This window comes from Corythoichthys intestinalis, chromosome 7 (assembly GCF_030265065.1).
Source record: "Corythoichthys intestinalis isolate RoL2023-P3 chromosome 7, ASM3026506v1, whole genome shotgun sequence".
NCBI classification, from domain to species: Eukaryota; Metazoa; Chordata; class Actinopteri; order Syngnathiformes; family Syngnathidae; genus Corythoichthys; species Corythoichthys intestinalis.
The window spans coordinates 34,030,390-34,046,686 of NC_080401.1; the positions used below are offsets into that span (position 1 = coordinate 34,030,390).

At 42.6% G+C, this 16,297-nt stretch overlaps 1 protein-coding gene across 1 annotated transcript in view; it reads right to left on the bottom strand.

Moving 5' to 3' along the window:
- Nucleotides 1–16,297, bottom strand: part of prrc2c (proline-rich coiled-coil 2C) — a 48,453-nt gene that overhangs the window by 21,126 nt on the left and 11,030 nt on the right. Inside the window, exons 2-15 of the mRNA XM_057841193.1 lie at nt 11,612–11,783; nt 11,349–11,523; nt 11,148–11,257; nt 9,958–10,089; nt 9,580–9,878; nt 9,427–9,506; nt 8,172–8,308; nt 5,795–5,882; nt 5,413–5,596; nt 4,701–5,337; nt 4,194–4,366; nt 3,839–4,091; nt 3,546–3,759; nt 1,035–3,476 (exon numbers count right to left, since the gene is read on the bottom strand). Coding sequence (XP_057697176.1) covers nt 1,035–3,476; nt 3,546–3,759; nt 3,839–4,091; nt 4,194–4,366; nt 4,701–5,337; nt 5,413–5,596; nt 5,795–5,882; nt 8,172–8,308; nt 9,427–9,506; nt 9,580–9,878; nt 9,958–10,089; nt 11,148–11,257; nt 11,349–11,523; nt 11,612–11,729 — 5,042 coding nt within the window. The 5' untranslated portion in view covers nt 11,730–11,783. The remainder of the gene's footprint in view (nt 1–1,034; nt 3,477–3,545; nt 3,760–3,838; nt 4,092–4,193; nt 4,367–4,700; nt 5,338–5,412; nt 5,597–5,794; nt 5,883–8,171; nt 8,309–9,426; nt 9,507–9,579; nt 9,879–9,957; nt 10,090–11,147; nt 11,258–11,348; nt 11,524–11,611; nt 11,784–16,297) is intronic.

Here is a 16,297-nt window from a genome sequence, read left to right on the forward strand (position 1 = left end):
AGCCGGGGAAGGGAAAGGACATATGTCCGATTTAGGTATCATAAAATATCGTTCGGGAGGTGCGACAGTAAAGGTGAAGTCGACATTTTTGACCATTATGGAGTAATTTTGCCATGTCGTCCTGAATAAATGCATTTTTATTATTTCATATTCCATTCAGCACAAGACTGTTATTTGTCATGAACATGCCATTTATTTAGCAATTAGGGAAAATACTTGGATAAAAAGAATATCCTGTAAAAATATTGAAGTAAAGAGACAGAAACAATGACATTTTGCCGCTCTCTTCGTCGCGTTTTCCTCGTTGTGAATAGTTCCCCCTCGACGGGCTGACTGGTCCTTCTCAAGCCATTGATATAGCTATTGGGGAAAATACTTGGATAAAAAGAATATCCTGTAAAAATATTGAAGTAAAGAGACAGAAACAATGACATTTTGCCGCTCTCTTCGTCGCGTTTTCCTCGTTGTGAATAGTTCCCCCTCGACGGGCTGACTGGTCCTTCTCAAGCCATTTATATGGCTATTGGGGAAAAATACTTGGATAAAAAGAATATCCTGTAAAAATATTGGAGTAGAGAGACTGAAACAATGACATTTTGCGGCTCTCTTCGTCGCGTTTTCCTCGTTCTGAATAATTCCCCCTCAATGCGCTGAATAGTAAAACCGATGAGCCCAGTCTACCGCTGACGTCATCCACCTGTTGGGGACGCTAAAGCCCTATAATGGTAGGCGTGGCTAACCGGCAGATTAAAAGACTAATTTCTCGTCATCTGTGCTTTTCTAACTTGTTGTATATAGTCGAATCGTCTCAAAATATGATTCTAATTCACATAATAATGCCATTTAAGACTTTTTTTCTCGTGTCATATGCTCTTTAAACCAGCCTAAAACCCTGCTTTGGATTAAAAGTGCTGATAATTACATGTACTCTAAAAGTTAATGTTACTTATTAGTGTTGGTGTAGAACTTCACAGAAAAATTATTTTTTTACATATACAGATGATATGATATGAGCACTACAACAGCAAACTCACCCTTTGCGGCCACCTTTAACTCCACCCCTTCTGTCCCCCTTGGGACCACCATAGCTGCGACCAGGTTTGGTTCCACTGTTGCCTCTGCGGTTTTGTCTTTCGATGGGCCTCTGGCTGGAGAAGCTCCTTTTTCCAGCGGCTGTTCCATCGCGTTTGGGTGAGACGACTCCCTCTGGAGGGCTTTTACTGGGTGTCTGCGAGCGCTGAGCAGGGACGGGGGCGGCCGTGTTGTTTGCAGCCTCTTGTGCTCCCCGCCTCTCCTCTCGCTCTCTTCTCTCGTTGAAGTCACTGCTTTCAGAAGCAGTCTCCCATTCCTCATTGGCTTGATCTGAGGAGTTCTGGTTAGACAAGTCGGGTGACTTTGTCCCGACTGCAGCAACAGCGGCAGGGCCGCCCCTCTCGGAAGAGGGTCCGTCGTGGGGGGCAGGGAGGTTGTGTGGGGAAACGGTCGTTGGAGCATCTGCAGGAACAGTCAATGGGGTTCCTGGTGCTCTTGATAAGGTTGGTGAGACAGATGCAGGTGCAGAAATGGCAGCAGGAGGAGGAACAGGCACAGATGGTAGCGACACAGGTGGATTTGGGCCCGGATCCCCACTTGCCAATACTGCAGCCTCTCGCTCCTTTAGCCGCCGGAAGCGAGGAGGTTTATCTTGCCTTGGAGGTCTTGCCGGTCTGGATCGGCGAGGTCTCTCTCTGCTACTCTGAGGACCGCCATCCAGAAACTTCTTGCCGTCTGATCTTGGTGGCCGCCGATCGGAAGGTGGGTGATCATATCTTGATGTGGACTCCATGTCCTCGGGCCTGAATATCTCCATTGGCTTTGAAGGCCAGTGAGAGGAGGACTCTCTGACTGGCGGTCTTCTAAGAGGGGCGGCGCGAGGGCCTCCACGTTCCCTAGCTCCACCTCGTCTGCTATACAACCCTCCTCTTCCCCGCCGAGAGGGTTCTCCTTTGGGTAAAAATCCTGGTTTGGGTCGTCCATCTTCATCCAATCTAGATCCCACTTTGTCCACCATGTGAGGTGGTCCAAAGCCTGGCTTGTGGAGGCCAGAACGTGCCTCGCCAGGAAGCTCGCGTCGAAGCGGGCGGCTGGGTTTAGCACTAGGCTCGCGATCAGAAGGTCCGGTATCACTGGCAGACTCCCTCCCTCCCTCACTTTCGGAATCCGTGTCTGAGCCACGGCGGCGTCTACGCTTCGGTATGACCTCAAAGTCAGAGCTCTCACTGCGGGTCTCGCTTTCCTCCCTGTTACGGAAGGCAGCTGCTCCAGAAGGCAAATCTGAGCGGGATCGAGGTTCTCGGTGAGGGTACTCTCTGCTCCGACCACGACCACCTCTCCCTCGGCCACTGTACGTCCCACGGAAACTTCGCCCTCTAGAGTAATATTCTCCCCGGCCCCGACCTTTGAAATTGACGTCCATCGGCCACTCCCTGTCTCGTTCCTTGTCCATTTCTTTGTCCCGTTCACGGTCCCGTTCTCTCTCCTCCCTTCGATAGTTACGGAGAGCGAGGTTTGACTCTTTCCTGGAGGGCAGTTTGGGTTCTGCATGCTTGTCATTGCCAGGCAGTTTGTCAGTCTTATCCTCCTGAGAGGACGACGTAGGAACCCCAGACGATGTCTGGGACTCTCTGGCTTTTGAAATATTAATGTGAGTTTCCTCAACCTCTGGAGCGTCTCTCTTGCTCTCAACCTGTACTCTCGAGACCTCAGAGACAGCAGAAGCCACAGTAGTGGCAGCGGAGACAGCACCAACCACAGAAGGAACTTTGGACGACTGGTCCTTTTTGGTTCTGTCCCCTCTTTCTCCTCTCTCGTGACGCTTCTCTCGCTCTTCTCTTTGCTCTCGCTCTTCTTTCATATCTCTTAGAACAGGCTTCTTAATTGGTCCGGACCTGCGGAGGGGTCTCTCCCCCCCAGGTCCTTCTCTGCGGCCGGGCCTCCCACCCCAGCGTAGTTCAGCTTTCTGTTTACTAGGAATGGGTAGAGGCAGCTTCTCTGGTTTGTGTAGCCCATCGGCCGGTGAAGTGACCCTGTTGTTGGTCATTGTGGCTGGTGCGAAGAGTTCGTTTTGAGGCTTATCGTCGGACCGATCAACTGAGTCCTGCAGCTCTAAGGCTTTGCTTCCCAGTGGTAGCCCATCAAACCTGGGTTCATCAAGCTTAAGGGAGTGACTGGAGCCCTGGGAGACACTTCTCTGCAGCATAGCTTTTCCAAGTGCTTCGACTTCCTCCCCACTTGGCAAACCAGATTCATCAGGGTCGAAGCCCGAGGTTACAGGAATCCTGTCAATCGGTCCGGTCATATCATGGGGGCTCTGTGAAAAGGCTGGTATAGGCTCAGGCGGGTCCCTGAAAAAGTTACTCTTTCGCGAGTCCAACGGACCGTGTTCCTGGGGATACATTGGCGGGAGACCCCTTTCCAGATCTAAACCAGAGTCAATCCTGATAAGAGACATAAACAGTTAGACCTTTGACTCTTAAAAAGTAACGTTTCTCGTTTTCTTCTACTACCTTGGCTCCTTGCTATCTTCATGACCTTTAGGAGGAGTTACAGATGGCAGTGGCTCTGATGGCGGGTATGGGTCAGAACCCCACACCATCCTTGAGTCCGATGGCAAGCCATGGTCACGGATGGGTCGGGTTAAGTGGTCAAAGGAGTCTGAGCTGGAGCTGGAATTGTCTCCTGGCTCTCTGCGTGCAATCTGCTTTGGTGCAATCCTCCCTCCTGGAGAGGAAAAAAGGGTGGAAGCCAAATTATTGGTTAGCTCTATAGAAACATGAAAATACATTGAAATATGTTTTACCAGGGTGAATGTTGGTCGGTATGTCAATGGGACGCGACATCATGCGAGGGTCCATGTAGGACTGCATCATGATCCAGCGGGGGTCAAAACCCATGGAGGCCAAGTGCTGGTGATGGGGCCCAATGGGTTGATACATTGAGCGGTGTTGCTGCTGCTGTTGCTGGGTTGCTGGTACTCCACCACTACTTGAAGGTGAGACAGACCCCCCACTTTGTTGTTGCTGTTGTTGCCACTGCTGCTGCTTCATTTGCTCCTATTAAAATAATGAGGAAAGTGCAGTTTACCAACCAGTGTCGTCTGTGGTCAACACTGTAGCTCAGAATGAGGTTACAAGACAAGATGTAGATTATTTCACCTGTTGTCTGAGAAAACGAGGCGGCAGAGATTTCTGAAATTGTTTGGAGTAACCGGAAGTGAGGGAAGGACGCATAGCAGCAGCGGCCTCTCCCTCCAGCAGTGGGGGTGCAATGGCAACGTCCTCGCCGCTGGGGGTGTCCATGTGAGGCAGTGACAGGTGTGCTTCATCCACTGTGGACAGAAATATTAAAAATTAGGGGGAGAGGGAAATCACGTGATTATTTCACAACAAGCAACTACAATTGTAAGTAACTTGAGGTCTACCGCTACTACTTTTTGTTTCATTTGTTTGCTGGTGTTCTGCGTTCTTTTTCCTCATGTTAAACATGAGCCCTGGCTGAACAAAGGTCAAGGAATTGGGGGTCGCGAATAAATGGACAGATATTTTCTAGTGCATCTTTCGATCGAATTGCACCTAAATTTTGTGTTGATCGGTGGAACTTGTATACAAGGGGATACCAACTTTTCTTGTACTTTTACAGCTGTTTAGGGCATTTGCTCTCACCTTTGTTTTCTTCCATGTTGAAGTAGTCTCGAATAGGCACTGTTGTCCGTTCAGTTTGATTCTCATCAACGAGCAGCTCGACCTCTGTCAAGGTGCTCTCTGTTTCAGTCTGAGGCTCGGGAGCTGAGACCACAGGCCTCTGGGCAGGAGAAATAGGACGATGAGGTAAGGGCGCCGCTGCCTCCTCTTCCTCAACATTTGGTTCAACTTGCTCTAGTTTGTTTCTTTCTACGTCCCGGTCAGCCCTTTCGGGTATATGAGTTTGCACAACAGAGGCTTGTGGCTGTAAAACTGTGATTAAGGTCACAGGACTGGATGCAGGATCAGGAGCTGAGGACGCTTCCTCTTGGGGAGCGAGACTCTCATCACCCACAGCCTGAGGCACAACTGCTTGAACCTCGGTCGATTGACGATGTTTTTCATTAAGCCTTTTCAATTTTTCAGCACATGCGGCAAGGCGCTGCTCTTCCATTTTCCTTTCCTCTTCTTCTCTCCTGCGCCTTGCTCGCTCCACAGCTTCGGAGACTTCTGATGACTTCTTGCGCTTCTGTTGCCAGGCCTTCGAGTCCTCGTCAGCAGCAGCTGACGGTTTACTGCCACGCGGCGCGCCACCACCACTGCTTGTGCGAGAGCCACCCTAGGGAAGAGATGCAAGAGCAGAAATGGATTACACAGATTCAACACACTGCAAATTTGAGCAATGCATTTCTACCTGGTAGTCTTGCGTGGGAGCCACTTTGTTGTAGTGTGCTGCATTGCCAGGTGATGATGCTCTGAGATCTACATTGTCTGCCCATGATGTTTTACTGCTTGCATGCTCCTCTGATCCCTCCTGCCAGCCTTCCTGACCGTCTTGAGGACGCGATCTTATACGCTCCACTTTACCCATCCACTCCCTGAAGAAAAACAGTGCATTGGCTTGAGATATGGTCAATAAGTGAGTTTAAGGAATGGACATGCTCTTTACAGTAAAATAATGCCCCCTACAAAACAAAATAAAAAAACCTTACAACTTTTTTTTTTTAGTTATTGCTAAGCTATTGTGAACACTGAAAATCATGAGGTGTATAATGAAACATGTCCAAAAAACTTGCCAGTTTTCTCCTTTTTCCTTAGCAGCTTGGTTCTCCTCATCATCACTGAAGTTGAGTTTTTCTGTGTAATCCACCTCCATCTGCGCTCCTGGAATGTGGAACAGATGTAAATATTAAAATGTGCAGAAAGTGAGGGCCCATAACAAAAGAACTATCATATTTTACTGACTATAAGTCTCACTTTTTTTCATAGTTTGCATGGGCCTACGAATTACTGTACTGGCCCGAATATTAGACAGCCCTGATAAGACGACCCCCTCTTTTTCAAGACTCAAGTTTGAAAAATTACTTTTTGAACACCAAATTAATTTTTATACACAAAATAATTACAGTACATCTGAAACAAATGATTATAACAATATATTTGAGAGAAAAAGCATGTTATTTTGCCTCATTCAAATCTTAATATCTGAATATTTAAATATGTAAACTAAAGTGCAATCACATTCGCAAATTAATGGCTTCTGGTTTTTGAAATGTAAATAAAACAACAAAATTGCAAGAACTGCATTAACCATCAAAGTGAAGTCTAACTGTAGCTGTAGTCTTGAAACAAATCTGAATAAGGAAAAGCATTGCAATAAAATAATGCAAACTGGTTAAACTTGAGAGTAGCAGAGATCTGTCATGACAGAACATCGCTTCAATGATATCTGCCGCCATCTAGCGTCCTGAATGGGTATTATGTCTAGACCGCGAATATAAGACGACCCCCACTTTTTCCAGTCTTATTTCAATGCAAAAAACACAGTCTTATACAGAGGTTGCGCTAGACTTTTTCGTTGTCTGTCATTTTGACTGACAGTGTCATAAAAATCCGGTCATAATCTATTTTTACCCGTCACTTACATTTTTAAAACGATAATAATGACATATTCAATAGTATTTAGTTTTCATTCATTTTTAATTAATATTCTGTCCGAACAAGCTTAACGTGGCAAACAGATAGCGGAGTGCACCTATCAGCGACGGACAGACGTGCCGTTAGCAAAGCGACGAGGGCAGGATGAGGGACTTGCGCGCGGAAGTAAACATACAAGGAGAGCGGAGTTTATTCAACATGGCTAGCGCGAGACAGACTGTTGTCAATGACTCGTGTCGATGTGTTTTAGCTCATTTAAAACTGAATTTACCGCGGATTGGAACATATTCTCGGCTCTCCCGTTCGCCATTCGTGTTGTTGTAGAGACGACTTTCGGTGCGCAAGAGTGACGTTGCTCGTGAAGAACACCTCACGCAAATAAACAAATACTCGAGAGGCCGTTAATGGGCAGGGTCCCAGAGTGTTTGAAAAATACAGGGAGAACAGTCTGGCCGTGCCAGGCAAACACTCAGTTGCCTTGACATTTTTCCGAGTAAAGGCTCAAACACACTAGAAACGTCAACGTCGCGTCAACGATCCCGCCGCGATAACGCACCAGCGACGCTTGGCGTCAATTTCCATAGGACGCGTTTCACAGCAGCGCGTCTGTGGAGCAGTTCGATCGGTTCACGCGAGAATGGCAAGATCGCGCGAGAATAGCGGGTATTAAAAGGTAATAAAACAACAACACTTTGCCTTTCTGACCCCGCGTATTGGCCAGCTTTCTTTTTGAAAGAAAGAAGAAAAAAGTCATGTGCTAAAGCAAAAAGCAATCTTAATGACAAAGATTTTAACATTTTTTTTCTTATGAACATTTTTCTAAACTTTATTGATGTTTTTTCTCAAGTTAAAGCACCACGCAGGAATTAATTTAATTGTGTAGCAGGATTTGTGTATTATTCGTATTAATTGCAGGTGTTTTAGCTCATTTCAGTTTATTTTATTTATAAAGTAAGTTACGATTGCATATTTTGAAAATTGACCGGATCCACCGTATTTTTACACGAGTGACTTCTGGCCTGCCCGATCCTACCTAGTAGTATTGACGCAGGGGGGCCGTGTCTCGCGTCAAAAAACAAACTCTGCTGTTCTTTTCGCGTGCGTCGCGTTTAGCGCTTCTGGGACGTGTCTAACACGCGAACGCACTGCGACTGGTGTACATCGGCTGATTGACTTTAACGGCCGCGTTTCGAAGCGTAATCGCAGTGAGATCGTTGACGCGACGTTAACGTTGCTGGTGTTTGAGCCTTTAGGCCAACGACGTCATGCATCGAGAGAGACAATAGCTAATTAATATGCTCACTCGCCACCCTGTGGTCTGGGGTGTGAATTGCAACCTGTCAAAATGACAGATGGACGTCAATTTTTTCCGTCACCGATTTAAAAAACCGGTCAACGACGGAAAATATTCGGTTAACGCAACCCCTGGTCTTATATTTGGGCCAATACGGTAATACTCAGGTGCGACTTTTAGTCCAAAAAATACAATACTTGTTCAAAAACAGTTTTACATACCTGCCCAACCCTCATCTGCATCGGTGTCCAAATTGTCCAGTTCTTTGAGTTCCGTTGCACTTACAATTGAAGGTCGATCGGGATCCTGGAGCCATGCTTGAGGTGGTGGTTGTTGTGGTCGTGCCGAGCGAGCGCCCCTGAAACACAATCAGTTCAAATTAGAGATGTCCCGATCGATCGGGTCCGATCACGTCATTTTCAAAGTATCGGAATCGGCAAAAAAATATCGGACATGCCTTTTTTTAATATATATATATATTTTAATTAAATCGTTTTCTAATTGTATTTAACGTTACAGACGTAATATGTTACACTCATCCAGAGTCTTTAGTTTAGGCTTAAGGTAAGGTTATCAAATTTATACCGTTAATTTTAAAAAAAAATTATCACAAAATAACGCAATTAATACATGCGCTGCACGACTCACTCACGCATTGTCGCATTCAATCTGTAATGGCACCGCTTTACCTATATATAGAGCCAAAATGCAGCGTAAAATGAGTAGAGTGAATTTTGGCAGCCTTTGGAGCCTTTTTTTAATTGGCTAACGCCTTACAATCCCTCTCCCTACGATTAGAAATATCGTGGGAAGCAATGTGGGGAAGAAAGGTAGTAATTGATCTGGTTCTTAACACCCTATGTTATTTCCCGAAGCAGAGAAGATATATCAATTGGTACCACTACGCACAGTCATGGTTGCACTTCCCATCATGCATTTGGGCAGAAGTTGAATGGCTACAGTATAATTTACTGAAAGCTCAACAAATACACTAGATGGCAATATTTAGTCACAATATACAAAGTCACATTTATCCTTTAAGAATTACATGTCTTTCTATCCGTGGATCCCTCTCGCAGAAAGAATGTTAATAATGTAAATGCCATGTCACGATTTATTGTCATAATAAACAAATATAGTACTTATGTACTGTATGTTGAATGTATATATTCGTCCGAGTTTTATTCATTTTTTTTTCTTAATGCATTGCCAAAATGTGTATGATCGGGGAAAATTATCGGGAATGATTGGAATTGAATCGGGAGCAAAAAAAAAGCAATCAGATCGGGAAATATCGGGATCGGCAGATACTCAAACTAAAACGATCGGGAACAAAAAAACATGATCGGAGCAACCCTAGTTCAAATTACAATGTGGACAAGAACAATTATTCACAAAGTTAATTCAAACTATTCACTTGTTCAAGGAAAGACACAAACTCCAGTATTAAAATATAATAAAATTATAGGAACCTACCTCAGTCCATCTTGTGTCAAAGGGTATCGGACATTGGCTTGCCTAGGGCCTTGAGACAATTGAGGATAAGCGTGAAACATCTGAAACAGGAAAAGTACAACATAAAGATGTGCGCGGGTGGAAAAGATTTTAATATTTCGACGTCAGACTTACATAAGGTGGCATCATGCTCCTAAATGTGGGGTCAAAGTGGGAGGGCACCCCTGAGGGTGGTTGCTGGCCTCCGTTAAGTTTAGGCTGAGAGGGGCCGGAGGATGGCAGCTTGTCCCTGCCGTCCCTCTTCTCTCTCTGACTGTCAGTGGTTATATTTCGCCCGGTCTCGTCAGGATCATCGGGGGTCGCGGAGTTATCGGGGACGGCGCTTCCATCCTCTGGGGGCCTGTTGTCCATCTCAGAGGGGCTGGATGCGGTATTCAAATTCCTTCCACCACCTTCCCGCCAACTCCCGACATCTGACAAAACAAACCATTTTTGGGAGGCCAGCAACTCCAAACAAACGATCAGCATTAAAATGCATGATCACAGCCATACTTTGAGGTCTGAGGCTGGGACCCGGTCCGTACGGCTCCTCCTCCTCATCTTGATGGCCATCTTTTTCCCCATCGCCGGCCGCCTGCAAGCTGGGGAATTCCTGGTGGAAATGGCTGCTCACACGAGGAGCACCTATCCCCAAAGAAAAAACATTAATAAAACAAGCTCCTTGAAGGAGACTTTTGGGCACTGATGTTTTTAGTAGAGCATTGAATGGTCGTTCCTTTGAATTTAAAAAGCTTGAAAACATTTTGAACCACAGGAGCACTCAGCAGATCTTTCCCTAGGAAACTACATTCAAAGCAACACCATATTGCTGACCTCTGTGACCTTTGACCTCAGTACCGAAAAGTTTAATCACCTAGTCCATTCCATATTACAATTACAAATATGTCGTGCAAACTTGTTAATCCCTTTATTTGTTCTTCAGTTATTTTGCACAAAAACATACAGACATATGAGACAGATACAAAAACTGTAGGTTCTGTAGGTTTCACCTACTGGCAGAGGTAAAAATACAAACCAAGTCATGAGTAAACCCTAAAATACCATTATATTTTGCAACAGCGACAATCTTTTTTTTTTTTTTTTTTAAGGTTTCAGTGTTATGTCTTGTAACTTTGGGAAACCTTTTTATGAACATCTTTCATAATGACGTATTATTCGTGGAACATGTCTCCCACAACATGCATAGTCACACGTTACCATAACCTGCTTTGTCATCATAGTCGAAGGAAAATGCAGTGAATCACATGATGGGCTACACTTGACATAATCAGTTTTCCAAAAGAATGGGTTGTGCTAATTTAAGTTCTCGCTTCGAGTTTTCCTTTTTAAATAAAATAGTTATTGAGTGTCTCACTCTCCCTCATGTAACCATGTTATGCATCTGATCAGTTTTTCTTTGTTGTTGTTTACAAAGGTACATTTGTCCTCTTGTCAGCACGAACAGCTAGCTTCTACTGTCATGTAATAAAATCATGAGATACAAATTTTACTATTGATCCATAAACTCAGTTAATCGAACCTTTGATAGTTTATGTACTGTAATATTGATGAATTTGTAACAGAAAAAGTTTTTTTTTTTTTTTTTTTTCAAGAATTTGAATTTTGGAATACCCCATAAATGATTTTAATTATGTCCTAATGTATCTCCTTTAAAGGAGGCATGTTACTGATTGATTTCTCACCGTCGAGCAGTGTCTGCTTGCTATTGGCCCATGAGCGGCTTCCCCCTGACGGAGGCTCTTGAGGTGGGACCACTGCTGGTTTGGCCTGGGGTGGGGGTGTCTCTTGTTGCCTGAGGTACAGAAGGATTAGGGTTAGTCAGAGGTTCCAGAATCATTTTTTTTTTTAAAGTACTCCGCCAGACAAAACAGTAAAGACGCAACCTCTCGTCTCCCGCTTCGCTTCGGGACGCCCAGCCGCTGCCGTCTTTGGGTACAATGTTCACGTTGGGGTCGTTGCCCTTGTTCTCCGCCTTCAGACTGGGCAGGTTAGCCGGAGGGGGCATGCGCCTGCTGGCAGCAACTTTGCCCAAACTCTGCAGTCCATGTCTGGCAGCGACTGATGTGCAAGGAATAGGCGCTTATAGAAAGTACTTGTGGTACTGATGTATGGAATAGCAACACTTGAACAGTGCACGACACTATACCTGCAGTCTTCTGGGTTTCCAAAGACTTGCCCTTGTAGGTATTGAAGAGGCTAAGGGTTGCATACTTTGTTTTGCCGCCATCCTTTGCCTTGGTGCTCTGCCCTGACTTCTCGGACATTTCGCTGGAAACTCATTGAGTCTGGTCCTTGGGCCTAGCCACCAGAACCAGCTCCTAAGAAAAAGCACATTTCTTCTCTTAATGATAGCGTAAAATTAGAAAAAAGTTGACAACTTTAATTCTTTAAATAAGTGAAAACGGCGGCAAAGTGAGAGAAAAAAAAAAAAGTCTTATTGTGTTCGCAGTTCTCGCTTGAAATTACAGGAGGAGTACAATGAAGCACACACTAGTAATCATTTGTAAATTTAGAATTCTCCCATCCAGTCTAGATTAAGGCTGCCACAATTAATTGAATAATCAACAATGAATTGATTATCAAATTAATCGGCAATTATTTTTTACAAGGATTTAGTGACAAAAATCATCTTAATGGTAACTATTCTCATTTCTGCAGTCCCAAACTAAAATGGAATATTTTTGTAATCGGGCAAAATTAGACATGTGCAAACATCTGCTTTTGCTTCGGAAAACAATGACACGGTTCCAGAGTTACATAGCAGGGTGCGCGCCCCTCATTCTCTAAATCGCCAATGGCGATTGGAAACCGAATGTGGCAAGGTGAATATTTCCCACGCTTGCGGAGACCAACTTGCCTGACCAAACTCGCGGAGGAGGAGCAGTTCATTTTTTTTTTTTTTTTTGAATTTTATTTTGAAGCTGAAAAATCCTTATCTGCAAATCAAATACCACCACAATTCTCCACCCAGCCGGTGGCGAATAGGATTGGCTGTACACTATTACTTCTCAATCCAATCGCTTTGTTTATATGCAGGTGGCGGGATCTTTGTGAAGGTTAGATTCTTCAAGAACAACCTGCTGGCACCTGAGACGTGCAAATCGTCAGGCAACATTGAATTACATCCCCATCTGTGTCATAAGGGCTCATCCAATTTAAACAGTTTTGAATGCTTTCAAATCCCTTTCAACTGAAAACTAACGAACATTTTGCAACTATGCCGAAATGTTGCTCGGCAACAACGCCTACTAGTTAAGATGGACCTTGGGTCACTCATATTGAATAACAAGCTAATATTAGCATATGTATACTACGTAAAAATATGATTTTCATGGGGTTTTAAAAAATAATGCTTTTCAAAATGCAAGAATCCCTTTACAAACATAGGAAATTTAAATACAGTATAACTTCAGAGATTTTATATTAACACTGATTTAAAAAGTGTAAGAAATTCATAATACCGTATTGGCCCGAAGACTATTTTTTGCATTGAAATAAGACTGAAAAAGTGGGGGTCGTCTTATATTCGCGGTCTAGACATTATACCCATTAACAACGCAAGATGGCGCCAGATATCATTGAAGCGATGTTCTGTCATGACAGATCTCAGCTACTCTCAAGTTTAACCAGTTTGCATTATTTCATTGCAATGTTTTTCCTTATTCAGATTTGTTTCAAGACTACAGTTACAGTTAGACCTCACTTTGATGGTTAATGCAGTTATTGCAATTTTGTTGTTTTATCACAATAGATTGGTTTATTTACATTTCAAAAACCAGAAGCCATTAATTTACGAATGCGATTGCACTCTAGTTTATATATTTAAAGATATTAAAGGTATTAAGATTTGAATGAGGCAAAATAACATGCTTTTTCTCTCAGATATCTTGTTATAACCATTTGTTTCAGATGTACTGTAATTATTTTCTGTATAAAAAATATGGTGTTCAAAAGTCTTCCCCCCCCCCAAACTTGAGTCTTGAAAAAGAGGGTGGTCGTCTTATAATCAGGGCCGTCTTATATTCAGGCCAATACGGTACTCATGTAATATGGATAATAAGTAAGGAATTAAAATGAATACAATTTCTAATGATTTAATCTAAAAAGAACCGGACAGATTTTTATTTAAACCCGGGCTGTCCAAACATTCATTCAAGGACATGAACAGAAAAATTAAAGGAGGCAATGGTCTCTTTACATTTTTCGTTTCGTTGAAACACTAATCATCAACACAAAGCTGGAAAGCCATGCTTTTTTTTTTCTTTTTTTTTTTTTCTCAACTATATATAAAAAAATAGCAAGGTACCAATCATAACTGCAACTACTACATCCCCACATTCAGAACCACAACAGCCGCATTCTATACTAAGGTTAGCTTGGCATCAAATTTTGGCAGAATTCATAGTTTTAAGTTCCAATGCAAATTTAAAGCTAAAATGTTAAGCCTATAGTAATATAGTACATAGCATGTTTATACATGAGCATCGAGACGCCTTTTTAAAACAATCACCTAAATTACATATATATTTTTTTTAGATTTTTGAGGAAACATTTTATGAACAATTTCAATCATTTTTATCAAAAAAATAAATAAATAAATAAAAAAATAAAAATAAAAAAAATAAAAAAAGATTTTAAGAGTGATGATATTAGTTAACCGTATTTTTAGGACTATAAGTCGCACCAACCAAAGAATGCACAGTGAAGAGGAAAAAAAACATGTTGCATTGGAGTATAAGTCACATTTTAATCCTTTAAAGTAACAATAGTAAAATGGACAACAACAGGCTAAATAGCTCTCTGTTAAAATTACATATTAACAGTTTTTTGGATAACTATACCCCCAAAAAGATATCGGGGGTTGGGGGAGGACATAAGTCGCAATTCAGTATAAGTCGAAGGCTCAGTCAAACTATTAAAAAAATGTGAATTACAGTCCGGAAAATATGGTACTAAGTGCACAAATCACTGATTACTCGACCATCAAAATCATTTGTGGCACAATGCTAGGTTCACATGTCAGTTTTGGTATGAGTACTACTAAAGACATCCGATTTGCAAGAGGACACCACAAACACAAAAGAGCACCAAGAAACCCCTTGTCTGTCCACTCCTCACCTTGTCTGGGCTTTTATGTCCCTATGCATGCATCCTGCTTGAACCCTTTATAGTGCAAGCGACTATTTTTGGTAATTAAAAAAACATACCAAAAAATTAACCTAAACCTGGCATCCACATATGTAGACATCACATTTTCAGGCTTGTATGCCAAAATATTAGGGCTGCAGCTATCGAATATTTTAGTAATCGAGTAATCGACTGAAAAGTCTATCGATTAATCGAGTAATCGGATAAAACAAATATATTTTTAGGTGAAGAGCAATTATAAATATACATGAGAAAACAAGACAGTTCATCTAATCTTGAACCATTTTCAGTCAATCAATGTCTTTATTTTCAATGTATATTGTTGAAAACAGCCAACAATTGCATCTCAGATGTAATTAGAATAAAAAAAAAAAAGACTAATTCACTGCTTTCACTCAAAAAACCTTTAGATCTTATTAAAATATAATATACCTAAAAATGCCGTTACGCTTGATAACACTCATCACTTAATAGTTAGGATTTTTTCCCATCTTTTTCAATTGAATTTCTATTTGTGTCAAGCCATTTTTAAGTTCTAGTTAAGTTTTAAGTTAGTCTAAACTGTAAGTCCTGATAAAGGATTTTGAGTTTTTGCAGTGTTCAAAATAAATGTATGGTACAGGCTGTATTGGAGCACATTAAGGAGCAGTGCTACTTGGTGTTTTATCCAGCAATGACTACTGAGCTAAAATTGATAGTAGGCATTATTGAGTTTTTATTTTACACCCTCATCACTCAACAACGCTATGTTATGTTAAAGCCTGTATGTAAGACACGTTAGCCACGCATCGACAGTGGTCATAATTAAAAGAAACCTAGCCCTCTGCAGGGCTAACGTTACGTGCGCTAGTGACAGTAACGTTAATTTATGAGCGCTTAGCGCTCTTTATTAGCGCTTAGCGCTCTTTATTAGCGCTTAGCGCTCTACTGCTTTAAGATGGCGGCTGTTTACTAACGCTGCCCAGACGCGGCTGAGTCTGTCATTTCACATCAAGTTCAACATACATGTGATCTCTATGAGACTCATCAGACGCTGCCTGCTACCAATGTAGCATCGTGCGGGCTAGTATTTAGCAACGTTGGCGTTGTTTGTAGCGGCTGTCGGCTGCAGTAAGTTTTTTTTTTTTTTTCCGCTTCTTCCTCCATGCACGTGACATCAGTGCATTGTCCCGCGTTAAAAGTAGTCCAAGCAAAACGTGATGCTTAGAGCTGTCAAAATAAACTATTACTCGAGGTGAATAAAATTACTCGGATCAGTTTTTAAACTTGAGTTACTCGAGTTGCTCGAGTATTCGTTTCAGCTCTACAAAATATTAACATTTAGTATAAAAATGTGGCCTACATGACCCAAAATGTGACCAGGTAATAAAAAGCAAATACACTCCGATTGTGGCCGCCAATATACTATTATAATCCATTATTAAGTGTTTTTTTTTTTTTTTTTCTTCATAGCATTTAATTCATTACCTGCCATTGACAACGATTGACGTCCAATTTATTTGCACTGGGAGGACTAGCTGTGAATGCTCAGGTTTCAGTCCACATGACGGTGCTAGACGTCCAGTCCATTTTCACTAGAAGGGCTGGCAGCGATGACTGACTGCATCTTTCCCAGTCAAAATGTCTAGCACTTTCAATGGAGGCCAATGAGTTAAACGAGTGCCCTATAAAGGTTTAAGACTTT